General features: G+C 40.0%; 2 protein-coding genes across 2 annotated transcripts in view; both read left to right on the top strand.

The window, feature by feature from the left end:
* The window catches only part of LOC102783075 (protocadherin-15), a 165,202-nt gene extending 140,934 nt beyond the window's left edge, over positions 1-24,268 (top strand). The window contains exons 28-38 of the mRNA XM_087850190.1: positions 2,410-2,625; positions 5,104-5,192; positions 6,344-6,520; positions 8,769-8,987; positions 10,155-10,163; positions 11,038-11,157; positions 19,046-19,067; positions 19,724-19,762; positions 19,913-19,986; positions 21,849-21,963; positions 22,150-24,268. Of these exons, the coding sequence (XP_087706316.1) occupies positions 2,410-2,625; positions 5,104-5,192; positions 6,344-6,520; positions 8,769-8,987; positions 10,155-10,163; positions 11,038-11,157; positions 19,046-19,067; positions 19,724-19,762; positions 19,913-19,986; positions 21,849-21,963; positions 22,150-24,027 (2,958 nt within the window). The 3' untranslated portion in view covers positions 24,028-24,268. The remainder of the gene's footprint in view (positions 1-2,409; positions 2,626-5,103; positions 5,193-6,343; positions 6,521-8,768; positions 8,988-10,154; positions 10,164-11,037; positions 11,158-19,045; positions 19,068-19,723; positions 19,763-19,912; positions 19,987-21,848; positions 21,964-22,149) is intronic.
* Positions 13,013-14,813, top strand: LOC148099908 (protocadherin-15-like). Its single transcript, XM_087850189.1, has one exon. It carries the CDS (start codon positions 13,412-13,414, stop codon positions 14,645-14,647), a length of 1,236 nt encoding a protein of 411 aa, XP_087706315.1. The 5' UTR covers positions 13,013-13,411; the 3' UTR covers positions 14,648-14,813.
* Positions 24,269-24,845: the final 577 nt, after the last annotated feature.

Raw genomic sequence — 24,845 nt, 5'->3', positions numbered from 1 at the left:
CTTGCTCTCCCTCGGGATAATATTTAAAAGTAATAACAAATTTATGACACTACTGACCTTCTGCTGATAGACTCTTTCCAGAAACAGTAACATAATATAATGCTAAAAAAGAGTTACACCAACTAACTGGCAGACATTTTTATGTAAGTAGATGAATTTTCCAATGTCAGACATGTTTGCTTTATTTGTGCAGTGTAATTTTAGGGGTATGTAAATGTTACAGAGTAGATAGTAGTAGTGGTAGTAATAGTATTTACTATTTAGGATTCAGAGGTTGCCAAAAAAAGTGACACTCACTCTCTCCTAGACTGAAAGCAAATGAGGGGAAAAAAGAAGGAAATGCCTCAAGTTCTCAGGGCTACTTTATAAGTCCATATTTGGTAATATGACAGGTTTTTAATATTGACCTAGCTTTTAGGGTCCATATATTTTCCCTTTGCTGTCTCATGGCAGCTTGGAAACAAACATCTCTAAGTGACAGTTTTTCCCCGGTGTCCATAAAACCTTTAGCATGCATAAATGATGCTCAGATAAAGTATATTCGGCCAAATTTTGTCCAGCGAGGATATCTCACTCTGTTGATTTATGCAGTCCTTCCATTGGGACCTTGCACCCCCCTTAGCTCCAACCCTCTTCTGTGCGAACCGCTGCAGAAAAAAAGGGATTGCTCCTATTTATCAGTGTCACTTTCCCAAGACAAGTACTGTGAAAATTGATGCCTGCCTGTGAGCTCAGTCGCCAATCAGAACATATGCCTCAGAGGTTGATGGGTGAATTCTGTTGTTGCATCTCGATAAAATGCTTTGACAAGATTCATATATTAAAATCTCTATGCATTGGATGATTGTGAGAATCATCTATTATCTTTTTGGTTTGGTTTTGATTTTAGAACCATTACCCCTAAATCACTTAAACAGAAAACAGTCATTACTAAAATGTAATGCACTTCAGAATTTTGACTTAAGGATCAATATGATGTATCAAAACTGATGTTAGGTATTGCTCATAGTGATGAATTACCACCTCCCTCTGCAGCTCCCCTCTGCTTTATGGAGCTTTATAGTGCGTTCCAGGTCACTGTTTCGCTGTCTGGCTACAGATTTAGTGGTTTGATTCAATCTAACTACTCTCGCAGGATCATTTTGACCAAAGCAGGCAGCTGTTGAGCAAAAAACATCACTGTATACAGCACCAAATGGCAGACGGAGTGTTAGCCACAAGCTGGTAAACATAGTGTAACCTATTGCTTAGCAGCTGAAGAGCCAGATATTTCCATCAGTGAGCATTTTTTTTTTGTTTTTTTTGTAGAAACCTAATCAAAAAGAAACTTGTGACTGGGATTGGCCAGAAGCACTGCACCAAATCAACAGTATTTTTTTATCTGTAGCTGCTGGATGTGTGAATAAGCAAGCCTTTTCTAATAAGCTTTACATATCAGCTTACAGGTAATAATGTGATGTAAAAGCTCATAAATGTAGTTGCAGGTGTTTTACAGAAATCATTCAAAAACTGTTAAGAATACTCAGATTTGGCAGCAACCCTCGCCATCTCTTTAGCCTTTTTACAGTGGATAACAATGGGTAAAGCTGTGGCAGCTTGAAACAAACCACATGAGGGGGAGATAACTTACGAGCCTCCAGCTGCACCTCTTTTCTCTCTTGTCAGCTACTTTAGAGAACACCTGCTTGGAATAAAATTATAAACAAATCATCCAGTAGATCAACATAAATGAAGAGCTCCACTCTTATACCATTTGTTTCCTTTTCTTTTTTGGTGTGTTCACTGAATTATTAATAGACTCTACCAATAGCAGTAAAATGGCTATCTATGAATGCTGTCCAAACATATTTTAATAACTTTCTGAACAAAGGGAATATAAAAAAAAGATCTGTTTGTGTTTTGATTGTAAATGTGAAAATTATAAATTTGCTCCACTTGGATCTGACCCAATCTGTAGCTGAGAGAGTTGTGATTGATTCTGTGCGATTCACAGGTGACAAGTTTTCCCCTGGTTCCAGTACAGTGCTACACTTCTGATGTAGACGGCAAAAGATTTGAAAGAGAGAACAGATTTGAGAGTTATCACAGTTAATCGGAAACAGATTGCATGCAAGTGCCAACTTGATGCTTACATGCAAGCTGATAGCGGGGTGACTCTGTGTTATTGCCATCTGTCCTTGTTTTAAGTCGGTTTGAAGATGGCAACTTGACTGCGAGTGGTCTCAGACCTGCTTCCTGTCTTTTAAGACATCGATTGCAAGTTGATCTCACATGGTCACAACTGAGGTTTTAGATGTATTCAGATACAATCACCATTTTTTTTTTTTGAAAGACTTGATTAGTATATTCTCTTTTTGATGACCTTAAACTTTTAATATTTCTGAGATTATTTGGTGTTTTGTATTACAGGCCACTGATAAGGACACTGGGAATTACAGTGCCATGGCATACCGCCTCATCATCCCACCCACCCCAGAGGGCCAGGACAGTTTTGTCATTGAGACCTACACTGGTATCGTCAAGTCGGCCATCATGTTTCGGAACATGCGCAGATCCTACTTCAAGTTTGAGGTTATTGCTACTGATGACTATGGAAAAGGTCTTAGCAACCGCGCTGAAGTGGTGGTAAGTATCCATATGATGCTTTCCGTGTGATGCAGGGATGTAGAGATAAATATAGGATTCCCTGCTAATCTTTGACTTGCATGTCGCTGGCAAGGCAGAGGCTTATTGGTTGTGGGTTTTTTTGGCTTCCACAGCATCATATTTATGCAGCGAAGGCATCAACTGTCCAGAATTCATTTATACAGGAAAGCCTAGGTGAATGGCTGTGCCAAAGATTTTCCAGTGCATTGAGTAGTCACAAGGAAGTGCAGCACAGCCTTTAGCAAACTGTTGTGGAATTTCTTTGGGTTTTTTTTTGTTGTTGTTGTTTTTTCTTTTTTCTTTTCAGAATTATTGTAATCTTCGATGTTGGTTTTGTGAGCTCAAATGTTTAACATTTTGACAAAGATCCATGTAGGCTTTGGGCAGGATTTCAATTAAAAAAAAAAACTACTTTTGTCTGTGTATCATATGTAGCATATTAAACTACAACAAGCAAAAAGACTGTAAAAATCAGGACGAATTGGCTTTGAGGTTAGACAAGCCACCTGCCACTATATCTCAGACTTGTTAATCGAACACTTTCGAATTTATTTGTTGAATCTGTTTAAAAACCACAGTGTAAAAAGTTGCAGTTTGTTTTCCACAGTGGGTTATGTGCCAAACTGAAAATGCATGAGATTTGCAAGTTCATTAGAGGAAGGGATGAAAGAAAAATGATCTCTATTTTTAGGAGCAAGACCCATAAGAGCTACACAGATTTTAAACCTACGTCCTGGGACTATATCAAAGTACAATACTGGAGTATGCCTTGAGTGTGTACATATCATGGTCCAAATTAGACATTTAAGTAGGATTTCAGCATAATAAGGTTTTCATTTATCTGCCTGTTCTGTTTCTCATCTCTTTTGCATCACTGTATGAATCTCGGCATTGTTAATTACTTCACTGCATTAGAGGGTCTTCATTAAGACTACTTAAAGAGGTTGTATCAGATTAATAAGCGAGTCACATCTGTCATGCAGTATTTGAAGAAAGGGAAATCTTTCTAAAGAAAAAAGCAGGAGCGCTGTGTTTTGCAGGAGAACACTGATATTTTTTGAAAGGTGAAGAAAGATGACTGAACCATGAAAAGATTTGTGGGGGATTTAGAGCACTGACAAGTAGTGCTAAGAGCATATTAAGGAAAGTTGAGGTCAAATGAGTTATCAGTATTACAAGCGAGGGATCAAGTCCCAAAAAACTCTTGATACAGTATCGGACAGAGCCTAATGCCAAACCACCAAGGGAGGCACACAAAAGGAAAAAGAATCATTGCGTGGGCCTCCATCATCTCCTGACATCAGCCCAATTGAGAACCCGTGAAGAATACATAAAAGAAATTCTGGTAAATATGTGTTGCTGTAGGAGGTTGTAATGTCATCCTCAAATAAAAAGGTGCAGAAACATATTCAGTAAAAGAGTTTCTTTTGCGTTTTGTGATATTTGTAAAGTTTTATAGATAATTTTTTTCAGATGTGTTTTTTTTTCTGGTTTGATATGAGTATGACCTGTTATTTGAGTTATTTGGAATATTATACTTCTGTGTTGTTAATGTCCATGTCAGTATATAAATGTGTATAACCTGAGACAGTTTCTAAAAAAAAGATCTTGTGTTAAGAAACAACCTCAGAAATGATGTTAATACGTGAGAGCGAGTTTGATTTGTTTCGTGCAAAGCTTCTCTTCATAATACCTTGTGGTTTATGATCTTACATGATGATCCCTGCCTTTTGTTTTGTTTTGCTTTGTTTTTTTTTCTGTTGAGTATTAAATGTTTTGGTTCCAGTCTATTGAATTATTCACAAGAGGTACAACACACCCCGATATGTGGCCTCTGCCACTAGCTGATGATCCAATTAAAGTCTTTCTTTTATCCATGAGTATTAGCTCTGCAAACATTATGCACTTCTCCCTGCATGCGCGTTCGTCTAAATATATGTCTGTATCTTTTTCTGAGTGCATGTCTGTTTCCCACTCATTTACGCATGCACCCGCTGTGTTTGGGCTCAGCTTTGCCCCCAGTTCAATGCTTATCTTTCCTGACTGTGGCCAAGCTTATTTTTTACTGCAGTGAAATATGTCTAGCTAACAAGCCTCTAACGAGACAGAAGGAGGGTGTGGGACATTGGCTGTATATGAGAGACCAGTGAGTGCTTAACTATGGTGCTTGTTAATTTTCAAGGGGAAACCTAATTTCACAGGAGCCACATGAGATATTTGGCTTCAGAGCACAGAGGCTGTTGCCTATGCACTTAACTCTGGCACTGGAATTAGGTGCTCTTAAGTTTGCCATATGGCACAGATACAAGCTGGCGATTAGTGGGTCCACCTAAAGAAGCATTTCAATGATTTAACATACGGTAGGATGTGTCAATAACTGGCTTACACGGTGTATTTTTAAACCTTTTTTTTTATCTTTCTTTTCTGTCTTTCCCGCTATCTCACACTTTCTCCCAGGTTTCTGTGGTCAACGCATTGGACATGCAGGTTGTTGTGTCCACTGTCCCACCCACTTTAGTGGAAGAGAAGAGGGAAGAGCTCATTAGGTAGGACACAGCTCACATTTCATTAAACATAAGTTAAAAAAAACTAATTTTAATGAAAAGAAGCGGTATGTATTACTAACACAGTTTTTTTTTCCCATGCAAGATCATGTGTAAGATGAAGTGTTCCTTTCATCAAATGTCCTTTGCAATATTTTTTCTTTGAATCTCAGCTAAGCAACCTATTATTTGCTCATCTGAAATTATTTTCTTTAAAAGATTTCCCAGCTAAAACTGGCACAGAAAAGAAAATTCAGCTTGAGTTGTGTCTATTGTTACATAAGGCTCGAGGCCGAACTTTAGTTTCCATTAAAAATGTAAGGACTAGAGTGATGTATATGAGTCAGCTGGTTAAACAATTAATAAAAGCAAATATGCATTAGTAAAGATGGATATTTCATAAAAACCTGTGTAGGGTTTTTTTGGGCAGCTTTTTTGTGTAAAGTAAACATTGACTGATCAATTAAGATCATGGATGGGCCAATTAGACAGATGAGTCTGTCCTCTAGAGTCGGTTCTCCCAGTTTAGATTAATTAATGATAGAAATTCATGAAGCATCTTTTTACCGCTCTTAGGGCACAGTGTTTAGCTTAATTAGTCAATCTGAAAGGCAAATGGGTGTTAATAGCTGTTTTTTAAGAGCTTACTGTGTCTTTCTCACAGAAGTGACACAGCTCTTTAGGCTGAAAAACAGAGTTCAGAGACATTAGTTGTGTTACGCTCTTTACAGTGATGCCATTTGAGATTTTGCACAGCGCTGATGATGATCCAGGGCCATTTTACCTGAGTGCTCAAACTGTTTATCCACCTTGGCAAAGGCAGACGGCAAGGCTTTCCTTTATTGGCTGTAATTTGAGGTGTGGATTTTTCCCTTCCTGAAAAGGATTATCAGAGCCTTACTTTGCCAAGAGCCCAATGTGGAGAGACAAACTGCTGCCCAATGGGATAATCACTGCCAGATTGGAGTACTTAATCTTGGTGGCTGTCATATTGCTTTTGGGCATTAGAAGTAGTTTGAACCTGGATTTTACCTAGTTCATCTTTCTCAGTTTTTTTTCTTTAAGTGTATAAAATGTTTGTGTATGTATTTGCACATATAGTATTTATACAATGTAAAGTATAGGATACAAAGTTTCATCTGTGTGTATCTCAGTATTCTGGAGCGCCACGTCCAGGACCAGATTCCAGGTGCCAAGGTGATTGTAGAGGCTATCGGGCCACGTCGCCATGGTGATGGCTATGAGTTAGAAGACTACTCTAAGTCGGACCTGATGGTATACGCCATTGACCCACTCACGAACAGGGCCATTTCACGTCAGGAGCTTTACAAGTGAGTGGGTGAATTTTGTTACAAGAAGTCCAGTCCACCATTTGGTTTAAATTGATGTCCTAATGTCCCCGCTGTGCTGCATGTTTCCCCTGCTGCCTCTTTTTACCCTCTGTTCAAGCAGTGAGTCAGCAAATATGTCTTTTTCAGACTCCCTTTAGCTTCCTCCTCTACAGCATCTCCACTTCACTGCCTCTATTTTCTTTAAAAGACTTTGATTATGCTGCTGGTGCACTGCAACTGAAATATGTCATAGGGAAGTGGAAGATACAAGGGAGAAAGGAAGCAATGGGGTCATGGAGGGACAAAGTGAGACTGAAGCAGGGAATATTTCAATCAGTCCATCCACCCATCATTGCAGTACCTCAAAGACTGTTCTGAGGGCTGGGAGATATGCCAGCAATACATTTTTATTCCTTTTATTTCCGGACATAAAGCTGAAGAGAGTGCCCACGGTCTGCCAGAGAGTGTGCTTAAACACCAAAGAGGCACACAGCACCACAGTAGAAATAAGTACAAGATACTTTGTCATCCTATCAGAGGAAAGAAGACCTTGGCCTTCTTTCCTGGCACCTCAGGAAAGTGTTTCACTCACTGTTTTGATGTTCCCCATCCCTTCTGTTGAACTGATCAGCAACAGATCTTAATAAACTTGACCAGCATATGAGAGCATGCCCATTCTGAGTTCCGGCTTCCACTCTTGATTAAATTGCATCCGTGTACCTTATGCTTAGCAGCCTGGAACCGTCCTCTGCAAAAACAGAGTTCAATCATTTGTAAGTTATTTAAACACAATATATGATTGAAAATAGTACCTTCATGCAATCCAGACTGCCCTAAATTCTGAAAGGGAAAATGTGGCTATGGAGGCCCAGACTATTGGGCGATAGAAATATATTAAGCAAGAATGGGAAAACTTAATTGGTTTGCTCTGGTCACAAATTCTTAAAAGGAGAATTGATGTAACACAGCGGCAAACACGATCCTGCACCGACTTTTAAAAGGCTGTCTATGGCATTAAATTCGAAATAATCATGCATTAAAAAAAGGAACGGTTTTAAACATTTAACATGTTGTTTTGGCACTATATTTAATTTAAAAAGTGGTATTCATTGTTTGCAAAGTATGATTTTATATTTTGCAAAGCATTTCTGCATTTCTTTAAGCAGCGTGGTAGTAAATTAATCTACAAACACCTTTATGCCCTCCACTGTCAGGAGGAGCACCACATCATTTCACGTAAGGCGGCACATGCAATAAAATCTGATTTATTTATTTATTATTTTACCTAAATTATTTCACATCTTCGTACTTCTAGCTTTTAAGACTTACAAGCTAATTTTAAAAGAGGTCAGCTACATCCTTGCTTTAATAAGACCTACTTCCTTAGATACAGATACTGTCAGAAAAAGTAATTTAGATTAGGGGAGATGGGCTTTTTATGCATGCAGCGCATGTCTGACAATGTTGTGGGGTAATTGTATGTCATATAGCCAGATCACAGGAGGAGAGGGAGAAAAACAACATTGTAAGTGGATCAGTGCATTATGTTGTATTCCACCTATTCCCACTTGTCACAGTCTTCTAGAGTACAGATTGCCACAGATTCTAATTAATAACCTACTCACGTACAGAAAAACAAAAGTGATGGTGGTTACATATGTATGTACGATTGTCCTTTTGGAATGGTTTGTTTTGCATAGTAACATTGCATCATCTCTAAATTAATTGCTTTGTATGCATGTATGGGTTTTTTTGAAAATATTGATGCATATACTGCCATTGGTTTATGCAGAAAAACAAGTGTGAATTGACACTTTTAGAAAAGTGTAAGTATTATAATTGCTTTTCATTTGCTCTTAATGCTAATTATTATGATCAGTATGATTCATGTCTTGTGTTCAGTATTTACTCTCTGAGCTAAAAAGCTAACACATTCTTTAGAAGATATGTTCCTTTAGCTGTACCTGCAGTGAGTAATTAGAGCGGTCCTCTGTAAGCAGGAGACTGCTGTGGCAAAACATAATGTGTAAAAGAGTATAAACTTGCTACAAAGCCTGTTAAGAAGTAAAACAGCTGCAGATTCAGATGATTCATCATCATGCTTTATGTTAAGGAATTCTAATATATTGCCTTTTGACACATTTTTAATAATATTTAATAAAAAAACATTTATTATGTTCTCTTGACATTGACATTGATTACAAAGTAAGTGTCTTTTTTGTGTTCACCTTATGTATGTCGAATGCAGATTTCTCGATGGGAACGTGCTGGAAATCAATAAGGAGTTTCAGCCTTACCTGGGTGAAGGTGGCCGCATTCTTGAGATTCGCTCCCCAGATATTGTAGACACTGTGAAGAAGGCTGCCCAGGCTGTCGGCTACACAGAGGGTGCCCTCCTGGCCCTGGCGATCATCATTATCCTTTGCTGCATCCCTGCCATTCTCATCGTCATGGTCACCTACAAACAGTCAGTATTCCTATAATAATCACTGGGCTCTGTGATTGATTAATCATCTTTAACTGGATGTCAGCGAATAAATTTTAATTTAGCAGGTCATTGTCTTAGGAGATATTGCGTGTCACTCTGGGTTTTATTGAAAGGTTTGCTCTGCACAGATGAATCAGATAGTTATTGTAGGAATGTAGCTTAGTGTTAATATCGTGTTTCCTGTGGCTTGTAAGAGCAAAGCCAGCGAAACCGCAAACAGCATCACTGAAAAGTGTATTTAAGATAAAATAAGAGCACTTCTTGCGTTAGTTTTAGCTTTTTGTGTGTGCGTCTCTCTATCTCTCTCTCACTTCCAACGCTCTTCCTCGGTATCTCTCGCACTCATCAGACATGCTGACTGCGCACTCTGCTGGGCTAATCTCCCTGCTCATGCTGTGTGAAAGCAGATTAATTAACACTCATTTGTGACAAACATCTACAGCCAATTGTGACCGTCACAGTGCGTCTTCATGCTACTTAATCATCTCTGCCCGACACACACAACAGACGGTGCCCTCTCTCCCGCGCGCAGTGCAATCCTCAAAAAATATGACGCTTTTTGCTTTGAAGCATCATTCAGACTGGTGTGATAATTGAACTCTCATTTGGCAAGAGCCAGGTTCTTATCTAAATGTTGGTATGCTGCAAGTGTACCGTAAACGGTAATATTTGGGAAATGTTTATTCATGGCAGATGGGTAGAGCGGTTGTACTTATTCAAATGCACAGACCAAACACACAGCAGAAAACTATTGATGGTGACAGTAGACCTAACACACAAACTGTCGTAGCAGATGGTGCTTTGTTGGTGGCGACATTACTTTGGTAAAGTTAATTTTCTCAGTTGTGTTTGTCAACATAATTCATTGTTGTCTAAATTTGGGGATGAATTTATTATTTAAGACATCAATTTGCACATTCACGTCGAGGACCTGAATGTAGTTGTGAATACGTAACGGCAATTTGAAATATAAAAATGTTACTTACTTTGCGCTTAGATAAATACCTCAAAGCATCGAAATTGTGAGGTTGCACTCATGCCAAATTATGTAATTATAGTTATGTAATTTCATGTCTTTTTTTGTCCCCCATCTCTCCCTCTTCTTGTTCCATCTCCTTTGCTCTGCATCAAAAACGCTGTGATCAGGTTCAAAGAGTAAGTAATTTCTCATGTTTTACAAGTGGCTGCTCATTGCTCGATGTGTGTGCCTGTGTGGGTGTGACACTACTTTCTTTCATCTTCATTATTAGTTATTTAAAGTCGAGTTGAATATTGTGAAAATGTGATGAACAGAATGCTTGCCAGCTAATGCCAACCTTTTGAGGTGTCTCTAGCATTAAGGGCACAGCGCAAGGCTGATTCATCTTCTAGGTCACAGACTGAATGTGCATTTGTGGCTGAAAAGTTTCTCTTAATGTGGAAAATTTGATTACATTCGAAAGAAAAATTATAGTTACACTTGTCACTCTGCTGGATACAGTTGAGCTGGCACATTCATCATGTCTTTTGCTACACATACAGTATACTGCATTTGCATAATTTTTAGTCTGTATTTCAAAAGAAATAAGCTTGAATAATCTAGCACATAGCTGAAAACCATGAAAATGCTTTTCAAATCTTACTTGCACAACCGCAGCAGCATTGACTGTTTCCTTGCAAGCCAAAAGAAGCTGGTTATTATATTATTACTCTGCGGTTGACAAAACAAATCAGCCTAAAATGCAGTGTGAGACCAGTGCTATTTGTTTTGATACATTTTAATAAAATTGTTTGACTAACATTAGTGAATAAATTAAATAAAAAAGAATACCACAGCTAATTGCTGCAAAATGGTTTTTGAGGGATTTTTTTAAATATAATTTAAAAGCTTGATGTTGCTAAAACTGAATTTTGCATCTAGAAAATCTCTTCGTGTTCCTCTTTCTGGGGTGAGAATGACTTCTCAAAACACATGGGTAATTCATAGTAGAGACTTGATGCATAAGTCATGTGTCTGGTTTATTCTTAACCACATTAACACTTTGCGCAGGCGACAAGCAGAGTGTGCCAAAACTGCCAGGATTCAGATGGCTTTACCACCGGGAGGGAAAGCAGCTCCGGCAGCTGCTCCCACTGCTAACCTCTATGAAGAGTTGGGCGACAGCAGCATGTGAGTCAAGCTTGTCCTCTAAGTATTTTCCCATCCCACGCATTTCTTCTAGTCCCCATGATCAGATGCTGCTGCATCTGGCCTCGCAGGTTTCTCCCTGTGAGTGTTTTATTCAAGCTCAGAAAAAAATATTACCCCTCTATCAATCCTCTTTTCTGAAATGGCCACTGGCTGCTCTGGATGTTGACCTCAGGAGTCTCCACACTGCTTGAGACACATTAATAGTTGCATCAAAGGATCTCTCTGCTTGTTGTCTCTGTAACTACGATCCACTTTTGATGTCTGCAAACTGCACCGTATGGTGCAGCACAGCAAGTGACTAGATTTTAGCTTATCTATGTGTTTCTAGTTGAGTGCCTATGCATTTTAGCAAGAACCTCTCTTAAGGTAAGAGTGTGTTTAGGTTAATAAAAAAGCACATGGTTTCCTAGAAATAGAAACAGATACAGAATAATGTCCAAGTTCAATGATTGTCACGAGTTACCTTTAAAAATGTAACCTGCGGTAGCCTACATTAAGTGCTTCCCTAACTTTGGTCCAAAGTGTTTTGCTATCAGCACAATCAAATTTCAGCTTTAATATTAAATCCTGCCCTAAATGTGTGATGAAATGTTAATGTTTGCAGATTAAATGAGACTACATTTAAACTGCTGAGCTTATGGGCTTAGCAATTTTGATTTTCAGCACATTCAAGGAATACTGCTTCTAATGTCACTTTTGCATTTTAAAAAAAGAAAATGTAAACCTAACATTAAGCTACGAAGAGCATCCACAGTATGCCCACCGCAGTTTTTAAATGTAGGCAGAAACATTTGATTCTGTAGCATAAGTAGAATTTTTATGGCCATTTTTGTATTGTAGCTAAGAATTGTGTACACGGGGCTTATTTCCCAGTTTTCACCAGGAAGAAGAAGAGTTTCTCTTAAAATTATACATTTCCATCTGGGAAAAACAAAAGCTCTCAAAGTTATACTGTATGCACGCAGCATGACAGACAGAAGTAAATCAGTCTGGCATTTGAGTTTAAAATGCAGAAACCTGCCATACCCTTGTGTCGACGCTTCATCCATGTTTTCATTTTCCATTAACACCCCTCACATTTCTCCTTTAGTCTTCTTACCATCTGTCTGTGTTTATATCTTCTCATTCATTTTCAATTCCCTTGTCTCTCTGGATTCAGACTGCAGTAAGTAATGCCAAAACATGACAGAGATCAATAAATATGAACAGTATTGTGTGTAAATTTTGCAAGAAAAATGTCCTTGTTACCCTGCCTGCTTAGTTGTTTGTTTTTTTAAACATATGCACATAATTAATATACTTAAATTCTGGAATTTAAGTGGCATAGTTTGTTTGGTAATTTATCTTGATGAAGGGTTGAAAGACCTAGTGGGTTTTCATGCACGTACTTCATTCTTGTGAGGGAAAAGAGAAGGCTTACTTTGTTTAGAGGTAGTGCATTTCATAAGATATCGCCATAGATGTCTCCTCTCTTGCGTCCCATTAGACTGTTGTGTCCTTTTGTACTGTGCTGCTCTTAGTTTCACTGCTCTCTACATCTCTCTGTGCTGTGACCGATGGCACTAATGCATCCTGCATAGGTTCATCATGGCTACTGAGCTCATATATTTCAGTGTAATAATTTCACAATTTCAATATTTGATTTGTAATTTCTTTAAGTTTGCAAAGTTTATTCAAATCATTGTTATTTTGATTTCTTATAAACGCAGATGCGCTTTAGTTACTTTATACTGTGCAGATATTTAATCATCCAAAACCCAAAACAAATTTCTTTGTTTGCTTAACTACAAAAATCTGAGTCACAGTACTACGAGAGACTGTCTGTCAAGATATTTTCGCACAATTGCTTTTGCCTCACCCTTTGTTTCTTTGCTTTATTCAGCTCAAACCTATCAGTCTTTATCTGTTTCAAGTCTTTTTCTTCTTCACCTCCATCTTTTGCCGGGGCAGGGCTAAAAACTCTGTCATTGAGGAGGCTGACCACCAGAGGATTCTTAGCACCTTTGCCTGTCGTGCCATTGCAGCCCGCAGCAACGGAGCACTCCGTGTCAACTTACCCAAGTCAGAGAGCAACGTGACCTTCCTCTCTGACCACAGCCCACTCACCACCCACAACCCTGTCTATGATGATAACACTCCTCTCTGCAGTCCTAACGCACGTGGGGAGAGCCCATTTGAAAAGCGGTTCTCCTTTTCTCCTCCCCACACAGCAGGGTCAGGGTTCGTCTGGTCAATGCCTGGTCGCATTCATGGAGGACAGCATGGTTATGAGGTACCAAGGAGACAGGCTCTTATAGACCCAGCCAAATGGGAGCTGCAGATACTCCAGGCAGGCATGAGTGGCGAGCAAAGGCCAGCGAGTTCAGACATACTTCACGCGAGTGGGAGCACAGAGACCAAGTTGTCATTCCGTGAGCAGGCCGGGCAGTTTGGGCATCGGGGCTTCCAGGAGCAAACCCTCAAGCAAAATAGAGCACCCGCAGGCTCCCTCTCTTCCATCCTTGTCAGGGACAGAGACAGTGATGACATGCTGGAGCTGACCTCAGAGGCTCTGCTATCCATTATGGATTACCCCTACAGTCCAATGTCTGTGGGCAGTGATGTGCCCCCCAACTTTAGCATTACCCGGGGAGATGAGCCTTTCCCCCTGGCTAGCCAGAAATCAACTGCGCCTATTCTCAAGACGTTTGGCATCTCCAAATATTTGACAGAGGAGCCATGCCATATCACTGTGGAGATCATACCTGACCCACCAGAAAATCCACCGCCTTCTCCTCCACTGCAGCAGCAGCCACGTCCACCTTTTCCGCCCACACCTCCTCCCTCGAGCCCTCCTCCTCCTCCTCCACCACCTCTACTTTCCTCCCTTCATAAACCTGAATGTACTTCTCAGTCCTCTTCTCCTCCTCCTGTCAATAAACACATCACTCTTCCGCCCCCACCACCTCTGCCTCCCTCTCTATCACCTACTAGCAATCAGCCACGCCCAGTCGTTCAGTTTATCCCAACCTCTTTGCCGCCCGTGTCTTCCCTTCGCCCCGTTTCCGAACGAAAACACCCCCCTCCGCTTTCACCATCACAAGCTGACGGTGGGAGGAAGGAGCTTAAAGGGATCCTGAAAAACATCCAGAATCTAGCTGACATAGAAAGGTCTGTTGCCAACCTGTACAGCCAAGTAGACAAAAATTGTAAGACGCCCAAGTTTAGCACGAAACCACAAGTGACTGAGGAATCAGAGTGTACTAACAAACTGCAAAGCTCTGACACCAGTGAGGAGCAGAGCATGCCAAAAGCAAACAACTCCAGCTCTGAAGTCCAAATCAACCCAACAAGTGTGAATTGTGCTGGAAATGCTGCAAGTAAACCGAACGTAGCAGCAGACATTCAGCAGACAAGCCAACTGAACTCAAACAGTCCAAACACTGCTGAGCTCAGTGAGCAGGTTACTTCTCAGTCCACTGTGTTCTGACTTTTCCTTTGTCTCCATATTCTCATTATGTTCATTTCTACATTTCCATGCCTGTTTTTTTTCCTGTTGTTTCTGCATTTTATGTTGTATACAGTTGGTATATGCTTTAGTCATGTCATTTTTTTTTCAAATTCTAGAGCCATCAGCCAAGGAATGTACTGAGATCCTTTCTTAGCAGTATAAAAAAAGAGGCTTGCATATTTAGTATGGGTTTGGCTTTTTTTTCACATTTTAATTATGTGAACTGGTATGAGGACTGTGATAGCATTAAGTATGCCCCTGAGTTCACGGATTAGTCGGTTCAGCATGTTATACATATGCACCATCTTAATCTTAACATTAACATTTCATAGCCAAAACTATTTTAATTAAATTATACTAAATAGCATTTTTTCAAGTCCCACAGCCCTGGGGTCTGTTTCTTCAACCACTGGCTGGCTTCATATTGGGGATTTTGAATTTGTTCTTTTACTTCTTCTCTGAGATAAGAGCATGAAAATTTAGTATGCAATTGCTTCATCCAGAATCCAAATCAGGCAAGAAGAACAACATAATATTAGACTTTTTTTTTTCCAATATCTGTTTTCACCAATTTCCCAAAGGTATGTAAATCTATGGAATAAGCTTCTCAGTTTTCAGTGAGGGTAATCCCATATTCAGAAAGTGTTACTTGTAGGTGTATTTAAGTACATAACATGGTGACTGAAAATGAAATCTAGCCTTTAGAGATGTGGGATTCTGTGAAATATGTACATAAAGAATCAAAAATATGTATACTGAAGCAAACGAAAAATACGGGATAATATAATATGACAAGCTGTACACAGTGTCTTTATTCAAACAAGTGAATGCCTGTACCAGCTACGTTTATTTGAAAGCCTCATATGTTGGTTGAAGCTATAAAAAGATATACATCGGCTGATCCCAGGAGGTTCATGTTGAATTAAGAGAGCCAACCGCTGGGGGACCTGTCTATTCACATGTCCGCAAAGATCCTCTCAGCATGATAAAGTAGTCACTGTGATGTTCGTCTGCACTCTGGAAAAGGCTAATTAGAGAAGCAATCAATCGTTAACCAGGGCTGCTGCCTGTGGGACTGTCAACTACTGTTACTCTCTCCTTTCCTTTTCTATTCCTCTGACCTTCTGCCTGCCTGCGTTTCTCTGTCTCTTACACCGCCCCTCTCCCTGCAGTTAGTTCTGATACTTTCCAATCCTTGGCCTCTTCTTGTTAATCTTTCCTTTTGGTCCTCTGGAGATTCTATTACCTTCTTTAGACTCATTGCAATGCAGCCTCTGCTCCCGCTCTCTTCTTTTTTTCTTCTTCTTGTGTTCAGGTTTCTCACTTTCTCTCCGCTCTGTCTTCCTGCTATATACCCTTCATGTGTTTGTTTCACCTTCCATGCCCTAAGGCAAATGGTCTTAGCATACCTCAATTCCAGAGCAATGTAATGTTTGATTCATCACATGTTCCCCTGATGGGCCGATCGAAGGTCCTCTAATTCTGTATTCCATGTTCACTGCATGGGGTAATCTCTTTTGCAAAGAGGCTAGGTGATCACACGCTGTTTCTTTCAACCCAAAGAGCCGTCTTAATGGATTGTCTTCTTTATATTCTTTTTTACAGTTGGTTTTATCAATATTGTTTTGCATTCCAGCTGACAGTTCAATGCAGTAATATAAAAAAAAAAATAAAGAAAGGAAAGCTAAAGTTTATTTCTAGAGAATTATTCTCAGAAAAGGTTTTGATTGGGAATGCAAAAAAACCAAACAGTCAAAGTCAAGAGTAACATACACATAACGTGCTATGTTTTTAGTAGAATTATCTAAGCTGCAACTGAGAAAATACAGTTGCAGCTATAGGCAGCTATAGGAACACCCGCTGTTCCTATAGAAAACAGCGGGTGTGTGCACAAAAATTGCTTATTAGTAAGCAGCTTTATACCAGATTTATTGTTTGTTAAGAAAAGTTAAACATTTGGTGATTTGCAGGTGTCTTTCTGTGAGTTACATTAGAAAATAATCCTTCTATTCCGGTCCACATAATAGATATTTAACTAAATCCTGTTATAAAGAAACAGCTCTGTCCAAAGGAAACAAACACACCCAAAAGCCACAATAAATTAGGTATAATATCTGGGTTACAGCTAAAAAAACAAAGTAGCATTTGATAAATAGATATGCATCAACCTCAATATCCTTGGCAGATTCAGATTAATACTAGATTTTGGCTGTTTTGATTTTTTTCTAAGAACTATAACTGGCAGCATTTGCTAACAAAAATCAGCTTTTTTCAATGCAAAATATAATTTTCACAATAAGAAAATAATAATAAGAAGAAATGATTCAACTTCACAATTTTCCTCAAGTATGAGTAGGTTGCAAGATCTTCTCTCCCCCTTAAAAAAACTGAAAATAAAGTGCTTTTCTACTAGACGTTCTAATATTTAACTGAAAATGTGTTGCTGTACACCCACCTTTATTTGACATATGTTACCTTACTGGCAAAAGCAGGTACAGCAGATTTATGTAACAAAACAAATTTCATACACCTAGTAGACTTTCTATTATGTTTAGAAATTTACCAGCTAAGAGGAGATTGACTCTTTTATCTTATTGTCTCCATGATTTTCCTCATAACTTCTTTGATCCTTCACTAATACCGAGGCTCTTACTGAGGCCGCTGGCTGTGAGCCCTGAATAGCTTTAGCTGTTGCCACTTTGTCTTTGTTAGCTTCTTTAAAATGTCCATGCTCAGCTGTGAGGCTATTTAGGTGTCTGATTAGGTTCGTTGTTACAAATGTTTTAGTGCACTAAAACCAAGTAAACCTGGTGTCTTCACTCTGTAGAAGTTTGTGCACACTCACAGCACAAATAGTTGTATTTGTCTGCATGTTGTGACGCATGAACTAGAGTGGCTTATAACGGACATATGTGAGACTGACCAGCCAGTAACCAGTTGTGCCTGTGAATGATGAAAATTGGCCATTTCCTGTCCTGGCTAGACAGTTAATGGATCGCTAGTAATATAGCATCCTGCTAATTTGTGAGCTTTGATAGATAGCTTTGTTATCTCTGCACAAAGATAGTGGTAATGTGATTATACTTCCCCATTTCTTTTTGTTTTTCTGTTTGTTTGCTAAGATAAAAGGGCGCTCACTCCAGTTACATATCTAATTTTAAAAAACAAGCTCCTCATCTTTATATTTTTCAACCTTTTCATGTTTATCTTTGCTTTACTAAATGTTGTTGTACCAGCAGAGTGATAAAGATCCTATTTTTAGTCTCCATGTAAATATCTGCACCGCCAGATAGTAAAGCTACTTATTAACAGAGCCAACATCACCCTCCTGTTATAGATATGATACAAGGCTGTTCAATATTCCAGTCTTGCGGTAATTCTGAGTTCACCACTCTTACCTCTTTTTCTATAACATTTCTTCATCACACATCTTCTGCCAACTCCTCTCTTGTGCAAACTTCCTATGGCTATTGTGCACTGGGCCATTTTTCTTCATGTTGCATGAAACAGCAGTAGCCAGCAGCCAAGCCAACAGGTCATCCATCAGATCCCAGTCCCATCGTCCACTCTGCCTGGGAGGTGTGGCATATGGCTCTGCCCTGTCCCCTGGTCCTTGCCCATAATAACAGATTACAACTCTCCAGAGGAATCTCACATCATTGCTTGGCCATATATCTGAATGTGTGAGAGTCATCATCATTTATGGGCCCAGACAGGTTACAGTTGTACGCCCGTGAAGCTGGAGCTTTCAGCCGAGCTGCTCCATTACTTGCCGTTTCATTCACTCGTACTGAAGGCAATGCAGACGCATTTTTATCCTCAGGAGGAGTTCTGAGTTGTTTTTCATGTGGTTAATATAGTGACATTTCTAAGATTTCCCCCAATTCATTAGAAAATAAATTCATTACTTTCTGTAGGCATATTATGACGTGATAACCAAAGACATTTTCATTAAAATTCTTTGAGTCAGAAATTCTGCCCTTTATCACAATGTCCTTTTCATATCTGCTGGTAGATTCATTAGATATGACTTTATAAACACTGACTTTCAAATTTTCCCAGCCCTTTTCATATTTGCATTTATTGTATTTTTTTTATTGTTCCTGTTTGGGTGAGATAACAGAGGGAGAGAAAAAAAAAACAGCCCACACCAGCGTGATAACATTGCAGCCTAAGGCACCCTTTTTTAAAGCAGAACAATATCTGCAACGCTGTAATTTAACACTTGAAAATGCAGAGTAAGTAAAGCTGTTATTTCTTCTCTGGTCAGCAGAACGTAGGCACACTAGACTTAACATTTAATTTATCTATAAGCACTTGAAATGTTGCTGTCAGTCTATATTCATTATTTATCTTTCTCCTTTCTGTGACACGCAGGAGGCGAGGGTACGGCCGACAGGTAAGGATTCCCATCGTGATGTGTTTACACCTTTTTGTTGTGCTCAGACATTTTGACACTAGAGGAAGCATGAGGAAGCTTATATCCCATTATTCTTATCTGCGATTCACTTTATGGAAAACAGTGAATGAGATTAAGATGAGATCGCGGTGATAGAAGTTCTGACACTGACATTACAGTTTAGGTTTGATTTTTGAGAGTCTTTTGTATTCTCCAATGTTCCCGTCAAATGGCAGATAAGCAGTTGGATGAGTTTTTCTCCTCTGGTGGAAAAATAACTAATCAGGAACCAAACAGTGTGATTTTTTTTGTCAGTTTGACATTAAAGTCTTTTTTTCCTTTCGAATAATCTTTTAAATCATCTGAACTGTCAGTGTCAGATAAGCACAGGATGTTTTCTTTCTTTCTTTCTTCCTTCCTTTTTATTGGGCGCAGTTTCTTTCATCTCCATTGCTTGGCTGGGATCTTCACTCTCCTTCCTTGCTTTGTTTCCATCAATAATTTATCAATCTTTTCACCTTCCTTCTCCGTAGATGTTTCAGTGAGTCCAGCTTTGTCTGGCTTTAAATCTGAAGTAGATTGAGGTCTGTCGCGTGTTTGTTTCTCTGCTGCCTGTCCCTTCCTTTACCTTATCCTTCTCTACTAACTTCTGGCAGCAACAGCAACTGCTGAGGCCATCTCTTCTGAGACCTGAGGTAGAAACACACCTGCTTTTCTAAATTTAAAGCAATTGTGGTCATTCTGCTGTGCATGCCCCCCACCCTTTGTGCTGCTGCTGCTCATCTTCTGATGTCTTATTGTGAGGAGTGCTGAGTAATTTCTCTCTCTGCCCCTCTGAAACGCAGGAACTCTCCATGGAGTCAGGTATCGACCCTGGCCAGGACTACTACACACAGGACTACTATAATTATGACCAGGGGTGAGCATGCAGCCGACTGACTGTTTTATCTCTAATCAGTTGTACTCTAATCCATGGACCTGATCTCCCTTGGTTCATTTAAAGTTTTTTTTTTTCTTAAGTTACATCATTAGGACCTCTTCATCCTGACCTTGCCTTCTAGCTCTCTTTGAGAGCCGAGATCCTTGGAGAATTATGAGATTTTCAAAGAAGCTCAGAATAAAATGATGCACATAACTTAAGCTGCCCCTTCAGTATTACATACCATCCAAGCATTTGCCCTCTTTACTCCTGCCAAAATGAGATCAGTTATGCTCCCTTCAGTCAGGCACCTGAGAGTCTGAATGTTCTTCCCATAGCTTAATGGATAAAGGCTGTTTTGGCTGCCCGGTTACTTTGCCCATATGGTCTAAAAAGGAAAAACATGGAACTCAAAGCTGTAACAGCTGCTGAGAAATTGTTATTCATTAAACGCTCCTGCTCTGTTGCAGGTGACTTGCGCTGCTGTGGGGAATTATGCTGCAACTTTTATCAAAACGGGAAGAAGCTTTTATATCTTCCAGCCTTAAATCGCTGAACGAAAATCTAACAAACTAGGGGAAAAAAAACTGTGCGTAGTGAAATCAAGTGTTGTAATTGCCTCTGTAGTTTCTCACCAGCCAGCTTAATTATTGTCTGAATCACACCTTCATTTCTAACAAGCTGGACTTATATTTTAATGACATGTCACTTTTTTTTTTTTGGTAAAAGCTGCCACTGCCAGTGAGTGTACCATCACTATGTGAAGACTTTGATCTGCTCCTATTTGAGATGAGGGGCAAACTTTACTAGCAGTTAAGCTTTTAATGCTGCAGTCACCAGACTGCGCGGGCCTTACAGCAGACGTGAAGGGTAGCCACCTCTCTAATTTAGTATTTTAAAGTAAATATTAACTCACATCCTAGGTGAGGCATTAAACCACCGCATTAATGCGTACAGCCTCATATTATATAGTAAAGCAAAATTTGATTTATATATTTAAAAGTTTGCGGCTACCATACGATGTTATGTCATTTGACCGTTAACACTTTTTTCTTCTCTCTTGTGTTTCTTTGTTAGCATTCTGCATACACAGCGTGTGGTCTTTAAACAAGCTAATTAAATTCACGTGCTTTTAATGGGCTTTTAGTTATTGCTTGTTACAGTTTCCATTTCTACATGTGGTTGCATTCTTGTAATTCAATAGAGGATTTTGACAAACACAGGCAAATATACTGAAATATTTGTTTTGTCTTCTTTTCTTTTGGAGGAACACTCTTTTAGCCTTTTAGCCTGCATGCTTTCCCCCTCTTGTTTGCTTTCTCACTAAATTGAAAAGTAATTTCAAAAAGTGCAGTAAATCACCACAGCAATTACTGTCTGTCTGACCAAAGATGTTCTCAGTTATATTAACAACAACCAAAAGCAGTAATTAATGGGATCAGCCTGATATAATTGAGGGCAATTTAGAGAAAGGACTTGAAAAATAATAATGGAAAGAATTCCAGACAGCAAAACTAAGCCCCTCTATTAGCTACTGAGCAAATCACACTGTACTGTAAATACAATGCAGGTTTTAAAACATTGATATGGGGTAAATAACCTTCTAGCTTGCTTGATTCTTTGTGAGTATATTGCTATAATTCCTGTTCCCATAGGAGATTGACAATCTTCCTTTTCAATGCAGAATATTTACTATCACTAATAATAACAGGTCCCTTACATGATACAGTGGATCTTTGATATTAAAGTAATAAATCTGGTAGAGATTTATTTTTTTTAATATTGCAGTGTGTCAACTTTGGTGTTTTCAACTAATCATCAGCCTAAACTAATTCTAATCCCTTTTCTGTGAACAACTATAGGTACGAGTTTCCTCAGTATGGCAGTCGGCGGAGGCTGATATCACCCATGTATGATGAATATGGAGAGGTTATTGTGGAGGATGATGGGTATTACTACAGTCCACATGGCCCTGAGGTATTACCCTTGCTTGAATGTGAATTTCAGACTTTCACTTATTATCTTGAGTATTATCTCAAATATTTGTTTGAATAAGTTGTGTGTTCAAGGTATTACTGAACAGTAATGTGTGTGAAACCTATGCAGCACGATGGCTTTATATTCACAAATTCATGGTTGCTAAATGAAATGTGATTATCTTAGGGCCGGGGCAGAGGCAGGGGCCGTGGTGGCATGCGAGGTAGAGGTCCGCAGAAGAGAGTTGCGTTTAGGGATTTGCCACCAGAGGATGAAATTGAACAAGCTGAGCCAGCAGAGGAGGGTGAGCCTTCTAACGCTGCCAAGAAACTGAAGTCTGTCATGAAACTCAGCAAACTTCTGGCTGCCAGCAAGGGAGGAGAGCAGCCATCTGATGCCAGTGTTTCTGGCACATCTCCATGGAAAAAAGCCAGGATGTTCAAGATGTTTGGCGCCGGGAAGACGGACAAGGATTATGCCAAACTGATGTCTGCTCGCCGTATTGACAGCCAGGAAAGTCTAGCTGATGGACCAGCAGTTATGGGACCAATAGACAGCAAGTCTGATGCCCGTAGCAAGCTTGGGAAAGTCTTGAGGAAAATCAACTTGGGCACAAAGTTGCAGGTCCGAAGAAAGTCACAGAGTAGTGTGAGTCGTGGCTCAGCCACTGGTAGTGAACTAGATGAGGAAGCCTCACAAGCAGCTAGTGAGGATGAAAGAAAGTCTAAAGTGTCCATTAGTGTGACAGAAAGTGAGCAAGAAGCAGGTGCTAGTGGAAGCAGTAAAGAGAAGGGCTCTGACGATGAAACCTCAGAGAAAAGCAGTGTTGACAGAGATTATCTCAAAGTTGATTTAGACCGGGATGATGCCAATGAAAGCACCGTGGACTCAGAGGAAGAGCCTGATGAAGAGCCAGGAGATTCTGATGAGGAAAGCAAGTCCAAGTCTGAAGAAGAAGAGACGGATAAGGAATCTGCCAGTGAGAAAGAATCTGAGTCAGAGAAGGAGTCAGAATCAGAGAAGTCATCAGCTACAGAAAAAGAGTCAGAAACCGAAAAAGAGTCAGAAACCGAAAAAGAGTCAGAAACCGAGAAAGAGTCAGAAACTGAGAAAGAGTCAGACACCGAGAAAGAGTCACAGTCTGAGGAAGAAACAGAATCACGAACAGGCTCAGCAACAGAGGGGGGAACAAGCACAGAAAAGGATTCAGAAACAGAGAAAGACTCTGAAGACGAGTCTGAGGAAGCTTCAGGCAGCACTAGAGAAAGTGGTTCTTCTGTTCGTTCTTCCACGAGATCCTCTGCGACTGAAGCCAGCAAGGGGAGTGGTGCTTCTGGAAAGAGTGTCAGTGGGAGTTCCAGTGTCAGTGGTAGCAGAAGTGAAAGTACAAGTGAGAGTGGCAGTGGTAGCGGTGGTACTGCTGCATCTTTATCTGGCTCAAGTGTTAGATCATCAGCAGTAACCTCAGAGAAGTCCAGCGGGGACCTCAGTGAAGCCGAGTCGGGGACAGGGACAGCCAGTGAGCCAGAATCAGGTTCAGGAAGTGAAGGCTCATTATCCCGGTCCAGCCAGAGAAAAACGTCTGGTTCAGACGTGAGTTCTTTGGGCAGCATGAGCTCAGCCGGTTCCAAGTCAACTAGTGGCAGCCGAAGTTCCCGAAAGTCTATTGTGAGCCGTGGATCTGAGGACACAATCACAGAGGAAAGTGAAGAGGAGGATGAGGAAGACTCTGAGGCTGATGACGAGAGCAAAGAGTCCACCAGCGAACTCAGTGATTCAGGATCATCTAGGAGATCCAGTGTGGCATCCGGAGACCCTGGGCCTTCTACGTCCTACACTGGTCCTCCTGCCCACTCTGAGATCAGAAGCATTGGTGACACCTCGGAAGAGACATACGGAGGACTGTCTCCTATCACAGAGGTGGACGAGGATGCCATCTCCTCTGACAGATCCTCAGTCAGGGACTCTGGATCAGGGACCCGCAGTGCATCAAAGAGCTCAGAAGAAACTGAAGAAACATCCGATGCTGATTCAGATTCTGAGGGAAAGTCAACTGCCTTCTAGAGAGATATATTGTCCACTGTGAAGTAAGAGTGAATAAAATCAATTACCCTTGCATGGGAGTGAAGAAATATTGCTTGCCTCTAGAGAGTTCACATTCACTTTTTCCTCATTTCCCCTTAGCAAGAAAGGACCTGATTTTCCTGCTGCAATATTGGAATCTCTCTTTCTCACATCTTTGGCTTTCTGTTCTCTTTCATGTTTTCTTGCCGTGTTTCTAGAGTGGAAATTTGCATGACTTATTGCTCAGTGTGTTTTTTGGGAGGTTGTGTTTCTTGTGATGTTCAGATTATTACTGTGTGGTTGTCGTTTTCTATGGAAACACGAAATTTCTCACTAAAATGCAAGTCTAGCACAGAACAGAAACTTTAAAAAATGATAAAGCTGGTTTTAGCCAGGTTCTGGTTTAAACAGTTACTGCAAATTCTTTTCAAAACAACTTTTTTTCCCATTTTTTTTTTAAATTATACAGTACTTGTTTCTGTGTGTGGGTTTTTTTAAAATTATTTTTCACTTACTGCACACTCTTAAAAAAAGTAAATATAATAACAATAACCCTCCACTTTCTCCTCAGCCTGGGAGAAAGAAGCGGATTAAGTTGATTGTAGATCGGGAAAACGAGACCAGCTCCACTGCAGAGGACAGCAGCACAGAGACGCAACGGAACAGACTCCCAAACAGCCACAGCAACATAAACGGGAATATCTACCTCGCACAGAATGGCACTATTGTGCGAACTAGGCGACCGCCTCATCTAAACAACCTAAAGATGGGTTCTCCATGTCGGCTGGGTAAGCATTTTAAAAAACTAGAAAAGCTGG

This window comes from Neolamprologus brichardi, chromosome 13 (genome assembly GCF_056152115.1).
Source record: "Neolamprologus brichardi isolate AB-2024 chromosome 13, ASM5615211v1, whole genome shotgun sequence".
NCBI classification, from domain to species: domain Eukaryota; kingdom Metazoa; phylum Chordata; class Actinopteri; order Cichliformes; family Cichlidae; genus Neolamprologus; species Neolamprologus brichardi.
Note: the sequence above shows the minus strand (reverse complement) of the source record. Positions and strands in the feature narration are given on the sequence as shown.